This window comes from Panthera leo, chromosome B4, assembly GCF_018350215.1.
Source record: "Panthera leo isolate Ple1 chromosome B4, P.leo_Ple1_pat1.1, whole genome shotgun sequence".
Classification (NCBI taxonomy): Eukaryota; Metazoa; Chordata; class Mammalia; order Carnivora; family Felidae; genus Panthera; species Panthera leo.
In genome coordinates this window covers 44,671,836-44,690,866 of record NC_056685.1, presented here as the reverse complement: position 1 = coordinate 44,690,866, position 19,031 = coordinate 44,671,836, and the positions used below count along the sequence as shown (strand labels likewise).

The window sequence follows — 19,031 nt, the reverse complement described above, 5'->3', positions numbered from 1 at the left end:
TAGACGCATGTGGCTATTTCAGTATTATTTTAAATTCATACCCATGAAACCTTTATTTTTATATATATATATATATATATATTTTTTTTTTTTTTAACGTTTATTCATTTTTGAGACAGAGAGAGACAGAGCATGAACAGGGGAGGGGGAGACAGAGAGGGAGACACAGAATCTGAAACAGGCTCCAGGCTCTGAGCAGTCAGCACAGAGCCTGACGCGGGGCTCGAACTCATGGACCGCGAGATCATGACCTAAGCTGAAGTCAGACGCTTAACTGACCGAGCCACCCAGGCACTCCCCATGAAACCTTTACAAAGAAAAAAAATCACTTCCTATTCTCACTAGCCACATTTCAAGTGCTCACAAGCCATTCAGAACATTTCCACATCTGCTTCGTATACCATCCAAGAAGACCACTTTGCAATGCTTATCATGATACAAGAGAGAATGATACAAGAGATTACTTTTTCATATATAAGGGATTAAGTGAATATATTTTCACATTTCACCTTAAAAACCGACAGGGGTTAGAAAGGATTAGTCTTTAGCGCAGAAGTCTTTTTAGGGGATTAGAAACAGTAATTGGCCTACAGATAAAGATCTTACTACCGCATTCCACATGCACTATTGGCATAGTCATAGTTCTGGAACCGGTAGCTCTCTTACGTAAGCATGAAGATGAACATTGGCATGTGAGCCAAAAATCTGATGGATATGTACTGGGGAATGTAAATATATTGAATGAGGCTCCTGGCACAACAAACAAACAAACAAACAAAACAACCCAAATGGATTATTGCCTATATTTTCAGAGATACTATGGAATACGTGGTCAGATTTCTATGGGTTATTCTTGTAGTAAGTACAGTGAACAACTGATCTCGGTTTGCCTGGGTCTTTGCAGGCTTTACAACTGAAAAGTCCCACATCGCAGGAAACTCCTTAGTCCTGGGCAAACCAAAACAGTTAGTCACTTTAGTGTTAAGGAATAGTGCTTTATGTCTCTTGTATATTTTCCATAATGGCAGCAAATAATAGGAACTGAATAACTTTTCTATATTAACATTTATACAATGGTTAATATAGATTTCTACATTGACAGTTATATAAGTGTTAATATAGACTCAACATAATCTGGCCCAGTCTGCCTTTCTAGTCATTCCACTTGTATGAACTTTATGTTCTTTTTTTTTTTTTTAATTTTTTTTTATAATTTTTTTTAATGTTTATTTATTTTTGAGACAGAGACAGAGCATGAATGGGGGAGGGGCAGAGAGAGAGGGAGACACAGAATCGGAAGCAGGCTCCAGGCTCTGGGCCATCAGCCCAGAGCCCGACGCAGGGCTCGAACTCACGGACTGCGAGATCGTGACCTGAGCTGAAGTCGGACGCTTAACCGACTGAGCCACCCAGGCGCCCCTGAACTTTATGTTCTAACTATAGTGAAGTGTTTGGCTTTCCAGAATCAGGCACTTTCATACCACTGTGCCTTTGTTCAGGCTATTTTCTGCCCTGAATGCTTTCCCTCCCTTTGACCATACACTGAACTTACCCAACAAGGTCCAATTCATATCGTACATCTACACACCCTTCCTTGATACTTCCCTTTCTTCAATTTCCCCTATTCCCCAATAAAGTGGCTTGCTTCTTCTGCTGTACTATCAGCATTTAAAAATTTGCTTTCTTTTCTTTTTTTTTTTAACAACTGATAATCAAGTTATTAAAAAAATTGATTTAAGCATCTGCAGTGGTGAGTTCACCCTCAACTCTTGGCTCAATACTCTTGGAAGTAATCTTGTTTAACAATCTCAAAAGGACTGTGCAAATCAATGAGTCACTTGTAGATCCTCATCTGAAAATGATCCTGAGTCTTAGAACCTTCACCACAAGGAATTTTTCTTGTGGTGAATCTAGCAGGCATCTGAACTGGTCCTTTCACTTTGAGATTCTTTCCCTTTGCATCTCTGATCAAGTCAGCATATACCTTCTCCAAAGATTTTAAGTTGCGTCTGGTTATAATAATTCTAATTCAGTGAATTAAAACCTCTGGTTCCATGGGTGTCTTTATGGTGTCTTTAAAAGCCATGGCTGTGGTGCGGCTTCTTCATGACTGGTTCCTTGGAGAGAGCTAACAGCAGTGAGCTGGGAACAGGAGCGGGCAAGTCCAAAGCTCCTTTGTAGCTGTGACTGTATCTTCCTCAAAAGACCTAAAAATATTCTTATAATATTTGCTTCCTTGTGCTAATACGTGACTACATGTTTGCTTTCTTTTCTAGACTAAACTTGTAAAGGGCTCTATCATTATTACCAGTGTCTGTCCATTTCTGGCACATAAGAAATCCCTGTATGTTTTTATAAACTAAAAAAAAAGTTATTGTTTATTTATTTTTGAGAGAGAGAGAGAGAGAGAGAGAAGACAAGCGGGTGAGGGACAGACAGGGAGACACAGAATCTGAAGCAGGCTCCTGGCTCCAAGCTGTCAGCACAGAGCCCCACGTGGGGCTCGAACTCATGAACTGTGAGATCATGACCTGAGCCGAAGTCCAATGCTTAACCCACTGAGCCACGCAGGCACCCTTGTTTTCATAAATTTTAAAGCTTATTATATATGTATTATCTCATTTGATCTTCTCAACAAAGATTGACAAAGTTGATCATAGGATATTCATTCAGTTGGTGAACAAACAGGTGTGGACAGTGACTAAGTAACCAAGGTTAGTAGAGCATAAGTGATGGGAATGAATCGCAGGTCTTCTGACTGCCACTCTTTATTTCAAATACTGCTGAGGGTTAAAGGTCACCCAGCAGAATTACTCGGTTGGTAAAAACAGGGTGATCAATAATATTTGAAAAGTAGACTCCGTAAACGTTCCCCTTGTCTTTCCACCTCCTTCAAAACCCATTCCACACTGGAGCATTCTTTCCCCTCCCCAATGTAATTCTTTTCTGGTAAGAAACGTGGGCTAAACCATTTGATCTTCAGTCAAATTGCCAAAACTCCACAGGCTACTGAAGATTAACCCTTGCTGAATGGTACACGTTTTACTATTAAAAGGAACTCTTTTATACCGTGACTTCAGGGATCTTTAGTTTCAATGTGTCTTTCAAATTTCATACCTCTTGTTTGATAGGCTTCTAGCTGTCAGCTAGCTAGCAACCGTGGTGCAAAGGGGGAAATCTCCGGCTAGGAATCTAACTGCAGGAAAGGGTTGTAGTCCAGGTCAACCATTCGGATTCTGGCTTTATCTTTCCTCACTCCACCAGTGAAAGGCGAATTCACGCCACCCCCCCCCCCTCGTGAGGGCAGGGTGCCACGAGAATTAGAGACCCAAAAAGTAAAAGCGACTTGCAAACCTGAATTCTCAGCCCATAAAAAAATACTATAACATTTTCACACTTCTGTGTTTTGCTTGTAGCACACGATCTACTTAATTTTGGGGGAAAAAAAATGTTCTTCCAACCTTGCGAAACCAAGTTCAGGTCTCCCCAGCGCCTCCGAGTCTCTCCCGGGAGAACCCGCCTTCCCGCTTTCCTCCGGTCACCGGGGACCAGAGAGGCACGCCCGCCGCGACGCTTTTACCCTGGGCGATGACGTCACTACCAGGCGCCGGGCGGCACGTCGGCCAGGCCTCGGGCGGGCTTCAGGGGGACGAAAATGGCTATGGCCAGTGATTTCTACCTGCGCTACTACGTAGGGCACAAGGGCAAGTTTGGACACGAGTTCCTGGAGTTCGAGTTTCGGCCAGACGGTGAGCAGGGGAGCGGCGCCGCCGCCGAGCGCGCTGCGCGGCTGGGGGAAGCGGAGCGCAGAGGACGCGGAGGGGGCGGGGTGGGCTGAGCCGTCCGCGGTGGGCTGGCGAGCCTGCGGTGGGGGCCGGGGCCACTAGAGCCGAAATACACACGAACGAAAGTCTGTCAGAGGCGTACATTGGTTCCGTGAAGAAAAGAAAATTGATCGGTGTAAATTAATTCAGAAAAATCGAACCCTGCCAGATACTGAAAACTTGGGGGTAGGCAGAATCCTGCATCCAGCGCACCGGAAGGGACCTGAAAAGCCATCTCGTGTACTTGACGTCATACCTGAACATTTTGAAGAACATCCCATCGTGCCGGGGTCCAAGGGATGCTGAAGGTCTTCCGGTGACCAGTTAATTTTCGGACTCCCCGTTCAACCATTGTATTCATTCAGGCCCTGCCTCTCAAGCCACGTGTGTAGGAAAAGGACCTGCTCTAAAGAGGGGAGCTCTTCAGTGTAGAAAAATGAATGTAATGATGTGTTTAGGGTGCTTAAATACAGTTGTTTGCCATAGGATGTGTTAAGAATACAAAAGAGGGGGATGGTTAGGGCTACGTGTAGGAGGCGTCAAGGAAAGCTTCCTAGAGAAGGTAACAGTTGAAATTGCAGCTGGTGCGCAGGGCTACAGGAGCACTTGTCTCCCGGGTTCCCAAACAGACCAAATCGGAAGCTCATTGTTGACACATCCAAAGGTAGAGAATCTACTGATGGTGAAACAAGAAAGTTTATTTCAGAGAGGCCAGCACCGGAAGACAGCGGACTAGCTTCTCAAATACGTCTCTAAAATGCCAAAAATACTTCCAGGTTTATGTAAGGAAAACGTGGGGCACAGGTGGGTGGGTTGTGTGCCGGTGGACCTTGAATTTTAAATTGATCATTGTCTTGGATTTCAATCCCAGTTGAGGTCTTGCTGGCTCGGGGCAGTCCTTGTTGCTTGAGGGGGTAGTTTTGGTTTCCATTAGGAGATACTTTTCCCTTAGGGTCTTCTGCAGGAGCCGAGAGATAAGCTGGAAGGAGGAACCTAACTAAAAAGTTTGAGATCACAATGGAGGCAGCCGAAGCCCTCTTTCAAGATGAGTCTTTTTTTTTTTTTTTTTTTTTTTTTAGTTTTTAACATTTATTTATTTTTGAGAGAGACAATGAGAGAAAGACGGGACGAGTAGGGGAGGGGCAGAGAGAGAGGGAGACACAGAATCCAAAGCAGGCTCCAGGCTCTGAGCTGTCAGCACAGAGCCCCATGCGGGTCTCGAACCCACAAACTGAGAGATCATGACCTGAGCGGAAGTCGGATGCTTAACCGATGGAGCCACCAGGAGCCCCAAATGAGTCTTTAAATGAGAATAGGATGTTCTGGGCCTGTGAGGGAGAAAACCATTCAGACTGCTGAAAATAGCATGAGCAAAGGGTGAATGGTCTGCTGCCGTGTAGGTGCAACATAGTCTATCTTTTGACAGCCCCATATACTGAACTCTCCTGGCAACCTGGGCAGTCCACCCACCTAGGCTTTTCCTTCTTTGAATACGTGTTATGTGCTGGGCAACAAGTAAATACAAAAATTGAGGATACAGTAATGAATAAGACTCTTTAATTTCCATGAAGGAGTTATGTCTTGGTGGGCGACACAGACATGAAACTAGCCATAAAACAGCGTGGATATTAAGTGGTGCGATATGTTTTGGGCAAAGTTCTGTGGGAGTGAAAGAGTGGAGAAGGGGCGCGTGGGTCGGTTAAGTGTTTGACTCTTGATCACAGCTTAGGTCTTGATCTCAGGGTCGTGTGAGTTTAAACCCCATGTTGGGCTTTACGCTGGGCGTGGAGCCTACTTTAAAAAAAGAAAAAGTAGAGAAGCCTCGTATATTAGGAAAGAGGAAGAGAATCAGACGTTGAAGGAAGAACTCAAGGTAACTACAGCCATGCAATTTAGAAACTGTAATCACTTTATTCTCCCTTGTTCTCCCCATGTCTCTTCTCAATTTAGCTAAGGAGCCAAATTTACCTGAATACTCCATCTATTCTTTTTTTAGGTGATAATCTTAGTGTCTTTGCCTGTGAACAGCTTTCAGCTTGCCTATATCCTGTTTAGCCAGTCACGTAAATTAAGCAGTCTGATACTATCAGGAAAATTTCATGCCAGGACGGTGGTTCTCATCCAGTAATCTGCCATCACACCATTCTACATACTTCCTTCATTAGTGAGGGGATCACCTCATTAGGGTAACATCAGAGATCAGGACCATATTACATCTGTCCCTGAGCAACTGACTACAGCCATAAGGAGAAGCATGCATCAGGGAGTACAAAAGTCAACGATGGATTAAAATTAACTGTAGGTCAGCTAACAAACTGGCCTATTTTTTATCTAGAAGCATTACATAGCATATGCATCCTAGTGACAGTGCTAAAATATTAGCATTGCCATATTGTATAGAGAACATTTTGGAGTAGTAGGGAAAGCGTGAGTATTGAAAGAAGGTGGATCCAGATCCGAATCTTTGTGTCCCTGGGCAAATAACTGAACTCTTGTTTTCTCAACCATGAATAGATGAAGTACCGATTAGATTAAATGCTCTGGGTAAATCACTTAGGACCAATGAAGACATAAAACATAGGCTTTAAAAGAAATGTTAGTTCCTTTTTCAGATTCCCTGTCTAGTTCATGATAATAGCTTAAGCAAATGAGCCTTAAAAGTAACTCTCCTAAAGGGTGCCTGGGTGCCTCAGTTGGTTAAGTGTCGGACCCTTGATCTGGGCTCAGGTCATGATCTCGTGGTTCGTGGGACTGAGTCCACATTGGGCTCTGTGCTATCAGCTTGGGATTCTCTCTCTCGGCCCCTCCCCAGCTTGTGCTCCCCTGCCCCCAATAAATAAATAAACTTTAAAAAAAGGCCCTCCAATTATATTGAAGGCATGAAATATTTATTTATTTATTGAAAAAAAATTTTTTAACGTTTATTTATTTTTAAGAGAGAGAGAGAGAGAGAGACAGAGCATGAGTGGGGTTGGGGCAGAGAGAGAGGGAGACACAGAATCTGAAGCAGGCTCCTGGCTCCAAGCTGTCAGCACAGAGCCCGACGTGGGGCTCGAACTCATGAACCATGAGATCATGACCCGAGCTGAAGTCGGACGCTTAACTGACAGAGCCTCCCAGGTGCCCCAACGGCATGAAATATTTAAAAATTGAGTACTTAAAAATTCTGTTGAAGGTATGGAATATTTGAAAATGACTAACTTCAGCTTTAGCTAACTTTTTTTTTTTTACCAGCAAATACAGATCTAGCATTGATCTTATGCTAAAAAGGCAGAAACTTTTAATAAAAAAAGTGGTAGTATAAAATGGTCTTTACCTTCAAAATTGCTTACAGTGTCATTTCTTTCTTTCTTTATTTTTTTTTAGCAGTTTTTGCTGTTATAGATTGAATTTTTTTCCACTCCCCACAGGAAAGCTTAGATATGCCAACAACAGCAACTACAAAAATGACGTCATGATCAGAAAGGAGGTAAGTTCTTTTTGAATGTCTAATTTTTTACATTTAGACCATTTTCTTCAGATCTTTTTTGAATTTACAAAACTACATCTAAGGCTATATTACTATAAAGAAGCCATTTATAGATTTAAAAGGGATTCTATTTAAATTAGATATAACTGTAGCATGTGTAACATCAAAAGAAGCAATCTGAATATAAATTGTAGACCCACCTTTGAACATATGATTTAATTCATTTTGTCTTTATGTCACATTCACTATTTAAAACTAATTGATAGTATTTAAACACAGTATGAATTTTATTTTTTTAAGTTTTTATTCATTTATTGGAGAGAGAGAGAGAGAGAGATAAAGAAACCAAGCAAGGGAGGAGCAGAGAGAGAGGGGGAGAAAGAGGATCCAAAGCGGGCTCTGCCCTAGCAGCAGAGAGCCTGATGCGGGGTTCAAACTCATGAACTCCTGAGATCATGACCTGAGCTACCCAGGTGCTAAACACAGTGTGAATTTAAATAAAAGGCTCAAAAGTTAGGGATAAGAAAAAGTTCAGAACAGTAGCTGTGATGTCTACTTGTATTTGCCTCTGTTCACCTTATAGATTTTCCCTTATCACCACTAACCACTCAGGTAATTGAGTCCCATGTTATGAAGTCCAGAATCCAGGGTTTTAAAAGGAGGCTAGTGTAAATTACCTTTTTTTTTTTTTTTTAATTTGGAGACAAATGTATATTCAAGGAAAGGGCAAGAGAATGAAGAAGAATCCTATGGATGAGTGATTCTCTCTCACCTTGTAATTTTGGAATCAGCATTCGATTCTTCCCTGATACTCCCTTTGAATATTTAGTGTTTGTAACATTGTATGATTATTTCATTCTGAGTTGGGGGAAGAAATAGACATGAGATTTTTACTGGAACTTATTTTCAGGCTTATGTACACAAGAGTGTAATGGAAGAACTGAAGAGAATCATTGACGACAGTGAAATTACAAAAGAAGATGATGCTTTGTGGCCTCCCCCTGACAGAGTTGGCCGACAGGTTGGTGTTTAGTGGTTCTTTAAATGCATACGTCTTAAAAGTTGGTAATATAATTAATTGTTACGTTTCTCCTTATTTATTTAGAATAGACCATTGGTTCTTTGGTTTTCCATTTAGTAGGCACCCGGTAAATCCTGTTTAATTTTGTTTCACTTAGGCTCATTTCCTGTGCTACCTCTGAGTAGTGAAGGAGTCAATGTGTAGCTCAAGATTTAGACCCCTTTCTGACCAGTCCTCTCTCTAGCCTCCCCAGTTAAAGCTATGATGTTTTCACGCTGTTATGAATAATTTCTATTGTGTATTACTTCTATTAGGAATAAGTACAGTGTTTGTTAAATTCAAGACAGGATTCTTATTGACTGTAAAATTTACTTTCTTCATTTTTATAACTTTGAGAACCCTTGTCTGCATCCTTATGCCCAGGAGATGGATTTGATTGGTGTCTTTGTTCGAACTGACCATTGCTTTTGCCTCATATTCCCTTTAGAGTAATTAATGTTTCTCAGAGGGCTTGTGAAGAACTTTGAAGGTTTCATTTCACTCTGTAAAAAGATAGTTTGATTGGGTCTTTTCAGCTCTTGAAGACATGAGATACAATTCCTGGAGAAAGAAACACTTAATTTCACTTTTTTATGTTCCTAAGAATTATACTTTATGTCACCTTCTTTGACTTTATATTACTTTCTTCTAGAAGAAAATGTGGAGAAATCGAATAGATGCTGACATTCTATAGCAGTCACTTAGCTCTTCTGTTTAAAGAAACATTATTTAGGAAAGCAAAGGTAATAGTTAACAGTATTTATTTTATGCATTGAAACACTTTTAAAAAATAAATTTAAATCTCAATTTGCTTTATGCAATGGGTACATTTGTACTAAAAAACAGACAACAGCAGTAAACCTTTTATCTCTTTTAGACTCTGGGAGAACCCAGTATTTTATGTACCCACTTGATGATGTGTTTATGTTTTGGTTAGTGGGGAGGGTTAAGCATGTTCCAGAGATCATCCATTGGATCTTTAAGTCAAAGATTTTATGATTGATTGAGAGCCTTAGGTAATTCTCCATGTTGTGTGTGCCATAAACTGTGTGTAATTAGGTCTTTTGATCAGACATATAGCTGAGATTGTCTTTAATGGCATTTGTTATTTAACCTGATAAATCACTACAGACATAGCCTCTTAATCATTGGTTTTAGATTTGCAGATAAAATATAGAGAAAAACTTATCCAGTAATTATGGCACACTGAGAATGTCTACAGTATGTTGTATTTGTTTTAGTAGTGCTTAATTTTAAATGTTTTGTGAAGTCAAACAAGTGTGAGTCTTTCAGTGTTAACAGCCCAGGATTCAAATATGAGTACTATCACTTATTAGTGGTTGTAAATGTTGATGTTTTTCCCTATGCTTTATGAATCTTGTATTTTGCATTTGTCAAATACCCTGATAAGGGTATTTTAGGGATTACAGAGTATGTTTTAAAGTCCCTAGCAGCAGGGCCTCATACACAGTAGATCCCAAAGTGGTGCTGTTAATACTCTGCATTTCTGGTAGAATGGTTAAGTGTGCTTATATTTATTTATTAAAAATAGGTTTTTACCCATATTATTATTTTTACAACATTGTGCTTCAAAGTTATTTCTTTAGTTTTTACGGACATAAGAAATGTTCATGTGTCATTCATATTTATAGTGTTTTCTTTATGAGATCTCTGGAAAGCAATTCTTGGTTGATCCTAATATTGGGGACTCCTGAGCATTCGATGAGGTTTTTATTTTACAGACATAGTTTATGTCTAACAGGTCAAGTTCCTTTTCCTTTTTCTTTTCTTTTTTTTTTTTTTTTTTTTTTTCTCCTCTATGACTGCTAGAAAACTCGCAGCTACAATTGGGACCTCTAGGTAACAAGAATACAGACACTTCTGAGATGGAGTTTTATATTAACTACATGAATCTATTTTGTTTTTTTCAGGAACTTGAAATTGTAATTGGAGATGAACACATTTCTTTTACCACATCAAAAATAGGTTCTCTTATTGATGTAAATCAGTCAAAGTGAGTATGTTAAAGTATTTTGACTAAATTGACGTAATTAATTAGAGAGGCTCATTTTAGAACAGTAGCCAGTTTTTTAAGATTATTTCGGTGGCATCCTATCAGTTTATTATGCAGATGTAATTCTAACTTTTATGTCATTAAAGACTTGCTATCAAAGTGGTTAGTGTATTTTTGTGATTATCAAAAGAATGTTAATCTGACAACTGTGTACAATAATGACCACGTTGTAATAGCTATTTTTGGTAAAAGTCTGGGTATCTTTTTACAGAGTTTAAAAGAAATTCTTATTGGATTATATCGTTCATTATCACATCATCCTCATCTTTGAATTTAATATTTGAAAGAATTTGAAAAAAGTCATTGTAACTTAAGGATGGTTTTAGCTTCCTCTGTCTTTCCAAGTTTGTTTCCTCTGGGCCTTTGTAGGACATACTGTTGTTTTTGTCTGAAAAATTTCTCTACTTGGAGTTACTTTTCTCTCTTTACCCCTCAAAATGTTTTCTTAGTATTTTGTCCTATCACCCTAAATTGTAATAACTTATTTATTTGCTTTTCTGGCTTGAATATAAACTCCATGAGAACCTTGCTATATCTCCAAAGTTAACACAGTGCCTGGCGCAGGATAGGTGCTTGGTGAATATATGTTAGAGGAAAGGAGAAAGGAATGAATGTATAGTAACTATTAGATACAATAAAGACCGACCAGATACTTTTAAACTATCACATTTATTTCCCCACAGTGGTGAGGATGTGGCTGGCGTTCATATCCTAAGTGGGATTTTAAATTGGTACAGTGTTTTTTGGAAAGCAGTTTGATAATTGTGCATCAAAAGGTGCTAGCATTTTAAATTCATCTTTGACTTAGTAATTCCATTTCTGAGCATCTATTTTAGGGAAATACTGTCAAATAATGAAAATGCTTTATTAGTCATAAAAATGGTCATTGGAGTCTTACTTATAATTGGGGAAAAATCCAACTGTTTAACAAAAAGAGAATTGTTAATTAGAAATCATTTGCGAATTATTTTTCATGTAATGGAAAACAACGTTAAAAAGGGTACAAGGAACAGGGGTCCCTGGGTGGCTTATTCGGTTAAGCATCTGACTTTGGCTCAGGTCATGATCTCCCGGCTCATGAATTGAGGCCCCAAGTCGGGCCCTGTGCTGACAGCTCAGAGCCTGGAGCCTGCTTCAGATTCTGTGTCTCCCTCTCTCTGCCACTCCCTCACTCGCATTCTGCTTCTCTCTCTCTCTCTTTCTCAAAAATAAACATTTAAAAAATTTTTGTAATCAAAAAGGGCCAGGGAATGCTTTTAGTTATGAAAATAGAGAAATGCCAAAATATTCATAGTTTTTCTGTAAGGAGTGACATTTTATAGTATTATGAGTATTATTTTTTCTATCTTTATAATTATATCTGCTTTATACATTTTTGCTATGTATAGTTCTTACTTTGATAAGAAAATAAATACTTGAGTATGAAATGAATACTGGTGAATAAAATTTATATTTTTTGTAGAGAAGATAGAGAAAGGAAATGAAAATTATTCAGTATGTTCATTTTAGTTGCAGCAAATCCTTCCTTTCTCCTGGATTCCTTTGTTTTGTTTTTTATTTTGTTTTAGGAATTAACTTACAAAATGATATGTTTCATTTTAGGAACAAAAAAGTAACTTTTACCTTTTTAAATTTTAGGGATCCTGAAGGCCTTCGAGTATTTTACTACTTGGTACAGGACCTGAAATGTTTAGTTTTTAGTCTTATTGGATTACATTTCAAGATTAAACCAATCTAAGTTGTATGTTTTTTTAAAAGCTGTTTTTATATTTAATTAAGGGATGGGTTTGTCATTTACAATATTGGGATTTTTATAAATGTGAAACTCTTGTTTTGTATGCCCACTGAAAATAAGAAAATACATAAACAGGCTTAATGGTTATTCTCACTTGGCTCCAAGTGGTTTAGATAGTCCTCACACATATTAAATTCTGTAAATGAAAGCAACTTTTTGTTGAGATTTTGCTCCAATAAAACATATCAAAGCCTGGATGGAGAGTGGTTTTTTTTTTGTTTGTTTGTTTTGTTTTTGTTCTTTTTTCCAGAAGGGTATGTCTTTTTATTCACTTTAAGATAATAAAGAATTGTTATGGTAGGACATCCTATGGCAGAAGTTCTTTCATGCAGCCAGAGTTTCATCCATTAAAGGCAATTACGTGTTACCTTTATTACTTCCATACCTAATGGGACTTAATTTGTTGGTGCCTATAGAAGTTGTTTACAGAAGGTTCTGGATTTTTTACATTTATCACCAACCCCCCAGGAATTATTAAAATTTAAACACTTTTGGTATAATCAATCATGCCTAAAGGGTTACAAGAGTAAAGTCAGCACCCCAAGTTAAACACAGCTTTTATTCTGCCCTTATTCCTTATTTTCACAGTAAATTTTGTAAATAAGATATTTCACAATATATTTGTGTTTCTGTAGGAACTAAATGAGTTCTCAGCATGACAAATTATTAAAAATTTAGGCTTTTACACGCACATGTGTGTGTGTATTTTAATTTCTAATGACCATAGTTTCCACTCGTGATTTTCAGTTCCCTTCAACGTCTTTCTGATAGACTTGGTCTTTCATTATTTCTCTTAGTAAGCATGCCCCTGGTATTGTTCTTTCTCCATCTGAACCCCCACTTTTTAAAGGGGCAGTCCTTGTAGTGACGATTCACTTGCCCCGGGACAGTGAGGATGACCTTATTGGGAAGAATTAGTCTCTGAAGGTGTGCAGTACTCCTGAGCTACATTATCTAGAGAGGTTCTGGCCAGTAAACTTATTTGAGATAATGGAGATGTCCTCTATCTGTAGTTCAGTAAGGTAACCACCAGCTACTATGTGTGGCAACTAGTACCTGAGATGTGGCCAGAATAACTGAATTTACAGTCCTATTTAATTAAAAACATTTTTTAAATTTTATTACGAAAAATTTCAAGCATAGAAAATGTTAAAAAAATTGTAAAATGAACACCCGTATGTCAAATCTAGAGTCTATAATTTTTTTTTTTTTTTTACTGAAGTAAGGCTTATAAATCCTGTCCTGTTGATTTTTGACTTAAGAATGGAATAACTAGTATAATTGGTATCAATAAATAACTTTTTTTTAGTCCTATTTAGTTTTGGTTAAATTTATTTATTTATCTATCTATTTATCTATTTATTTATTTATTTATTTATTTATTTATTATTGTCAAGTTAGCTAACACACAGTGCATACAGTGTGCTCTTGGCTTCGGGAGTAGATTCCCATGATTCATCACTTACATAAAACACCCAGTGCTCATCCCAATGAGTGCCCTCCTCAATGCGCATCACCCATTTTATCCATACCCCTGTTCTCCCACTCCCTTCCACCCTCAGTTTTTTCTCTAATTAAAAGTCTCTTATGGTTTCCCTCCCTTTCTGTTTGTATCTATCTATCTATCTATCTATCTATTTTTTTATTTCTCAACTTCCACATATAAGTGAAAACATGATATCTGTCTTTCATGGACTGGCTCCGTTCACTTAGCATAATATTTTACAGTGCCATCCGTGTTGTTGCGAATGGCAAGATTTCATTCTTTTTCATTGCTGAATAGTATTCCATTGTGTGTGTGTGTGTGTGTGTGTGTGTGTGTGTGTGTGTGTGTGTTTGTGTGTGTGTATACCACATCTTTATCCATTCATCATTTGATGGACATTTGGGCTCTTTCCATAATTTGGCTATTGTTGATACCATTGCTATAAACATTGGGGTACATGTGCCCCTATAAATCAGCATTCCCTAATCCTTTGGATAAATTCCTAGTAGTGCTATTGCTGGGTCATAGGGTAATTCACATTTTAATTTTTGGAGGAACCTCGACACTGATTTCCAGAGTGCCTGCACCAGTTTGCATTCCCGCCAACAGGACAAGAGGGTTCCCCTTTCTCCACATCCTCACCAGCATCTGTTGTTTCCTGAGTTGTTCATTTTAGCCACTCTGACCGGTGTGAGGTGGTATCTCACTGTGGTTTTGATTTGTATTTCCCTGATGATGAGCAAAGTTGAGCATCTTTTCATGTGTCTGTTAGCCATTTGGAGGTCTTCTTTGGAAAAAATGCCTATTCATGTCTTCTGCCCATTTCTTCACTGGATTATTTGTTTTTTGGGTGTTGAGTTTAGTAAGTTCTTTATAGATTTTGGATACTAACCCTTTTTAAAAACAACTTTTTTTAATGTTTATCTTTATTTTTGAGACAGAGAGCACAAGCAGGGGAGAGGCAGAGAGAGAGGGAGACACAGAATCAGAAGCAGGCTCCAGGCTCTGAGCTGTCAGCACAGAACCAGACGCGGGGCTCGAACTCATCAACTGGGAGATCATGACCCGAGCCGAAGTCGGACGCTCAACTGACTGAGCCACCCAGGCGCCCCTGGATACTAACCCTTTATCTGATATGTCTTTTGCAAATATCTTCTCCCATTCTGTCAGTTACCTTTTAGTTTTGTTGATTGTTTCCTTTACAGGGCAGAAGCTTTTTATTATGATGAGGTCCAGTAGTTCATTTTTGCTTTTCCTTTGGAGAACATGTCAAGTAAGAAGTTGCTGCGGCTGAGGCAAAAGAGGTTGTTGCCTGCTTTCTCTTCTAGGATTTTGATGATATCCTGTTTCATGTTTCGGTCTTTCATCCATTTTGAATTTATTTTTGTGTATGGTGTAAGAAAGTAGTCCAGTGTTGTTCTTCTGCATATTGTTGTCCAGTTCTCCCAGCACCATTTGCCAAAGAGACTGTCTTTTTTCCATTGGATACTCTTTTCTGTTTGTTGAAGATTGGTTGGCCATACATTTGTGGGTCCACTTCTGGGTTCTTTATTCTATTCCATTGGGCTGTGTGTCTGTTTTTGTGCCGATACCATACTGTCTTGATGATTACAGCTTTGTAGTAGAGGCTAATGTCCAGGATCGTGATGCTTCCAGCTTTTGTTTTCTTTTCCAACATTACTTTGGCTATTTGGGGTCTTTTGTGCTTCCATATAAATTTTAAGATTGTTTGTTCTAGCTTTGAGAAGAATACCGATGCAATTTTGATTGGATTGCACTGAATGTGTAGATTGCTTTGGGTAGTACGGACATTTTAACAATACTTGTTCTTCCAATCCATGAGCATGGAATGTTTTTCCATTTCTTTGTGTTTTCAATTTCTTTCATAAGCTTTCTATAGTTTCCAGTGTACAGATCTTTTACCTTTTTGTTTAGGTTTATTCCTAAGCATCTTATGGTTCTTAGTGCAATTGTCGATTCCCTGATACCTCTGTTGTTTCATTATTGTTGAATAAAAATGCAACCGATATCTCTACATTGATTTTATGTCCTGCAACTTTGTTGAATTCATGTATCCGTTTTAGCAGTTTTTTGGTGGAGACTTTTGGGTTTTCCATGTAGAGTATTATGTTATCTGTGAAGAATGAAAGTGTGACTTCTTTGCCAATATGGATGCCTTTTATTTCATTTTGTTGTCTGATTGCTGAGGTTAGGACTTCCAACACTATGTTATACAACAGTGGTGAGAGTGGATATCCCTGTCATTTCCTGATCTCAAGGGGAAAGCTCTCAGTTTTTCCCCTTTGAGGATGATATCATCTGTGGGCCTTTCATATATGGCTTTTATGATGTTAAGGTATGTTCCTTCTATCCTGACTTTCTTGAGGGTTTTTATTAAGAAAGGATGCTGTATTTTGTCACATGCTTTCTCTGCATCTATTGGCTGGATCGTATGGTTCTTACCCTTTCTTCTATTAATGTGATGTATCACATTGATTGATTTGTGAATATTGAACCAGTCCTGTAGCCCAGGAATGAATCCCACTTGATCATGGTAAATAATTCTTTTAATATACTGTTGAATTTGATTTGCTAGTATCTTGTTGGGAATTTTTGCATCCATGTTCATCAGGGATATTGGCCTGTAATTCTCCTTTTTAGTGGGGTCTTTGACTGGTTTGGGTATAAAGGTAATGCTGGCTTCATACAATGAGTCTGGAAGTTTTCCTTCTGTTTCTATTTTTTTGGAACAGTGTGAGAAGAATAGGTACCATGACTGGTTTAAATGTTTGGTAGAATTCCCCTGGGAAGGCATCTAGCCCAGGACTCTTAAATGTTGGGAGATTTTTGATAACCAGTTCAATTTCTTCACTGGTTGTGGGTCTGTTCAAGTTTTCTATTTCTTCCTATTTGAGTTTTGGTAGCGTGTGAATGTCTAGGAAGTTGTCCATTTCTTCTAGGTTATCCAGTCTGTTGGCATATAATTTTTCATCGTATTCTCTAATAATTGTTTGTATTTCTGTGGTATTGGTTGTAATCTTTCCTCTTTCATTCGTGATTTTATCTGTTTAGGTCCTCTTTCTTTTCTTTTTGAGAAGTCTGGCTGGGGGTTTATTGATTTTGTTTATTTTTTCAAAAAACCAGCTCTTAAATTCATTGATAGGTTCTACTGTTTGTTTGTTTTTGGATTCTATATTGTTTATTTCTGCTCTAATCCTTATTATTTCTCTTCTTCTGCTGGCTTTGGGGTTTCTTTGCTGCTCTGTTTCTAGTTCCTGTAGGTGTGAGGTTAGATTCTGTATTTGGGATTTTTCTTGCTTTTTGAGATAGGTCTGATTTATGATGTATTTTCCTTTTAGGATTGCCTTTGCTGCATGCCAAAGGGTTTGGACTGTCATGTTTTCATTTTTATTTGCTTCCATATATTTTTAAAGTTCTTTAATTTCCTGATTGACCCATTCATTCCTTAGTAGGATATTTTTTTCTTTCTTTCTTTCTGTCTAATTTTTTAAATTTATTTTTTTAAATTTACATCCAAATTAGCATATAGTGCAACAATGATTTCAAGAGTAGATTCCTTAATGCCCCTTACCCATTTAGCCAATCCCCCCTCCCACAACCCCTCCAGTAACCCTCTGTTTGTTCTCCATATTTAAGAGTCTCTTATGTTTTGTCCCCCTCCCTGTTTTTATATTATTTTTGTTACCCTTCCCTTATGTTTATCTGTTTTGTCTCTTAAAGTCCTCACATGAGTGAAGTCCTATGATATTTGTCTTTCTCCGACTAATTTGGCTTAGCATAATACCCTCTGGTTCCATCCATGTAGTTGCAAATGGCAAGATTTCATTCTTTTTGATTGCCGAGTAATACTCCATTGTATATATATATACCACATCTTCTCTATCCATTCATCCATTGATGGACATTTGGGCTCTTTCCATACTTTGGCTACTGTTGATAGTGCTGCTATAAACATGGGGGTGCGTGTGTCCCTTTGAAAACAACACACCTGTATCCTGTGGATAAATGCCTAGTAGTGCAATTGCTGGGTCGTAGGGTAGTTCTATTTTTAGTTTTGTGAGGAACCTCCATACTGTTTTCCAGAGTGGCTGCACCAGTTTGCATTCCCACCAGCAGTGCAAAAGAGATTCTCTTTCTCCGCATCCTCGCCAACATCTGTTGTTGCCTGAGTTGTTAATGTTAGCCATTCTGACAGGTGTAAGGTGGTGTCTCATTGTGGTTTTGATTTGTATTTCCCTGATGATGATGCTGGTGATGCTGAGCATTTTTTCATGTGTCATCCCTGGTGATGCTGAGCATTTTTTCACGTGTCAGTTGGCCATTTGGATGTCTTCCTTGGAGGAATGTTTATTCTTGTCTTCTGCCCATTTCTTCACTGGACTATTTGTTTTTTTGGTGTTGAGTTTGATAAGTTCTTTATAGATTTTGGATCCTAACCCTTTATCTGATATGTCCTTTGCAAATATCTTCTCCCATTCTGTCGGTTGCCTTTTAGTTTTACTGATTATTACCTTCGCTGTGCAGAAGCTTTTTATTTTGATGAGGTCCCAGTAGTTCATTTTTGCTTTTGTTTCCCTTGCCTCCAGAGACGTTGTAAGTTGTTGTAAGAGTAAGAAGTTGCTGCGGCCATGATCAGAGGTTTTGCCTGCTTTCTCCTTGAGGATTTTGATGGCTTCCTGTCTTACATTTAGGTCTTTCATCCATTTTGAGTTTGTTTTTATGTATGGTGTAAGAAAGTGGTCCAGGTTCATTCTTCTGCATGTCGCTGTCCAGTTTTCCTGGCACCACTTGCTGAAGAGGCTGTCTTTACTTCATTGGTTATTCATTCCTGCTTTGTCAAAGATTAGTTGGTGTCATCTGCGAAGAGTGAAAGTTTGACCTGCTCCTGGCCGATTTTGATGCCTTTTATTTCTTTGTGTTGTCTGATTGCAGAGGCCACGACTTCCAATACTATGTTGAATAACAGTGGCAAGAGAGGACATCCCTGTCTTGTTCCTGACCTTAGGGGGAAAGCTCTCAGTTTTTCCCCATTGAGGATGATATTAGCGTTGGGTCATTCATATATAGCTTTTATGATCTCGAGGTATGATCCTTCTATCCCTACTTTCTTGGGGGTTTTTTATCAAGAAAGAATGCTGTATTTTGTCAAATGCTTTCTCTGTATATATTGAGAGGATCATGTGGTTCTTGTCATTTCTTTTATTGATGTGATGAATCATGTTAATTGTTTTGTGGGTATTGAACCAGCCCTGAATCCCAAGTATAAATCCCACTTGGTCATAGTGGATAATTTTTTTAATGT

General features: G+C 38.5%; 1 protein-coding gene and 1 pseudogene across 3 annotated transcripts; one reads left to right on the top strand and one right to left on the bottom strand.

The window, feature by feature from the left end:
- Positions 1 to 1,734: 1,734 nt before the first annotated feature.
- Positions 1,735 to 2,086, bottom strand: LOC122225567 (annotated as a pseudogene).
- A 1,510-nt stretch (positions 2,087 to 3,596) lies between these two features.
- MAGOHB (mago homolog B, exon junction complex subunit) lies at positions 3,597 to 12,417 on the top strand. Of its 3 annotated transcripts, none has more exons than XM_042945806.1 (5): positions 3,597 to 3,749; positions 7,235 to 7,293; positions 8,204 to 8,314; positions 10,285 to 10,367; positions 12,066 to 12,417. In XM_042945806.1, the coding sequence occupies exons 1-5, from the start codon at positions 3,656 to 3,658 to the stop codon at positions 12,163 to 12,165; spliced, it is 447 nt and encodes a 148-aa protein (XP_042801740.1). In that variant the 5' UTR covers positions 3,597 to 3,655; the 3' UTR covers positions 12,166 to 12,417. The 3 variants fall into 3 exon arrangements, with proteins under 3 accessions (XP_042801740.1, XP_042801741.1, XP_042801742.1); XM_042945807.1 differs by having other exon boundaries at positions 3,679 to 3,749; positions 7,191 to 7,293; XM_042945808.1 differs by lacking the exon at positions 3,597 to 3,749 and adding an exon at positions 5,677 to 5,697.
- The last annotated feature ends 6,614 nt before the right edge of the window (positions 12,418 to 19,031 follow it).

Coding starts and splice junctions, on each gene's coding strand:
- MAGOHB (XM_042945806.1), top strand. CDS start 3,656: ATGGCTATGGCCAGTGATTTCTACCTGCGCTACTACGTAGGGCACAAG. Junction 3,750..7,234: donor GTTCGAGTTTCGGCCAGACG/GTGAGCAGGGGA, acceptor CACTCCCCACAG/GAAAGCTTAGATATGCCAAC. Junction 10,368..12,065: donor ATTGATGTAAATCAGTCAAA/GTGAGTATGTTA, acceptor TTTAAATTTTAG/GGATCCTGAAGGCCTTCGAG.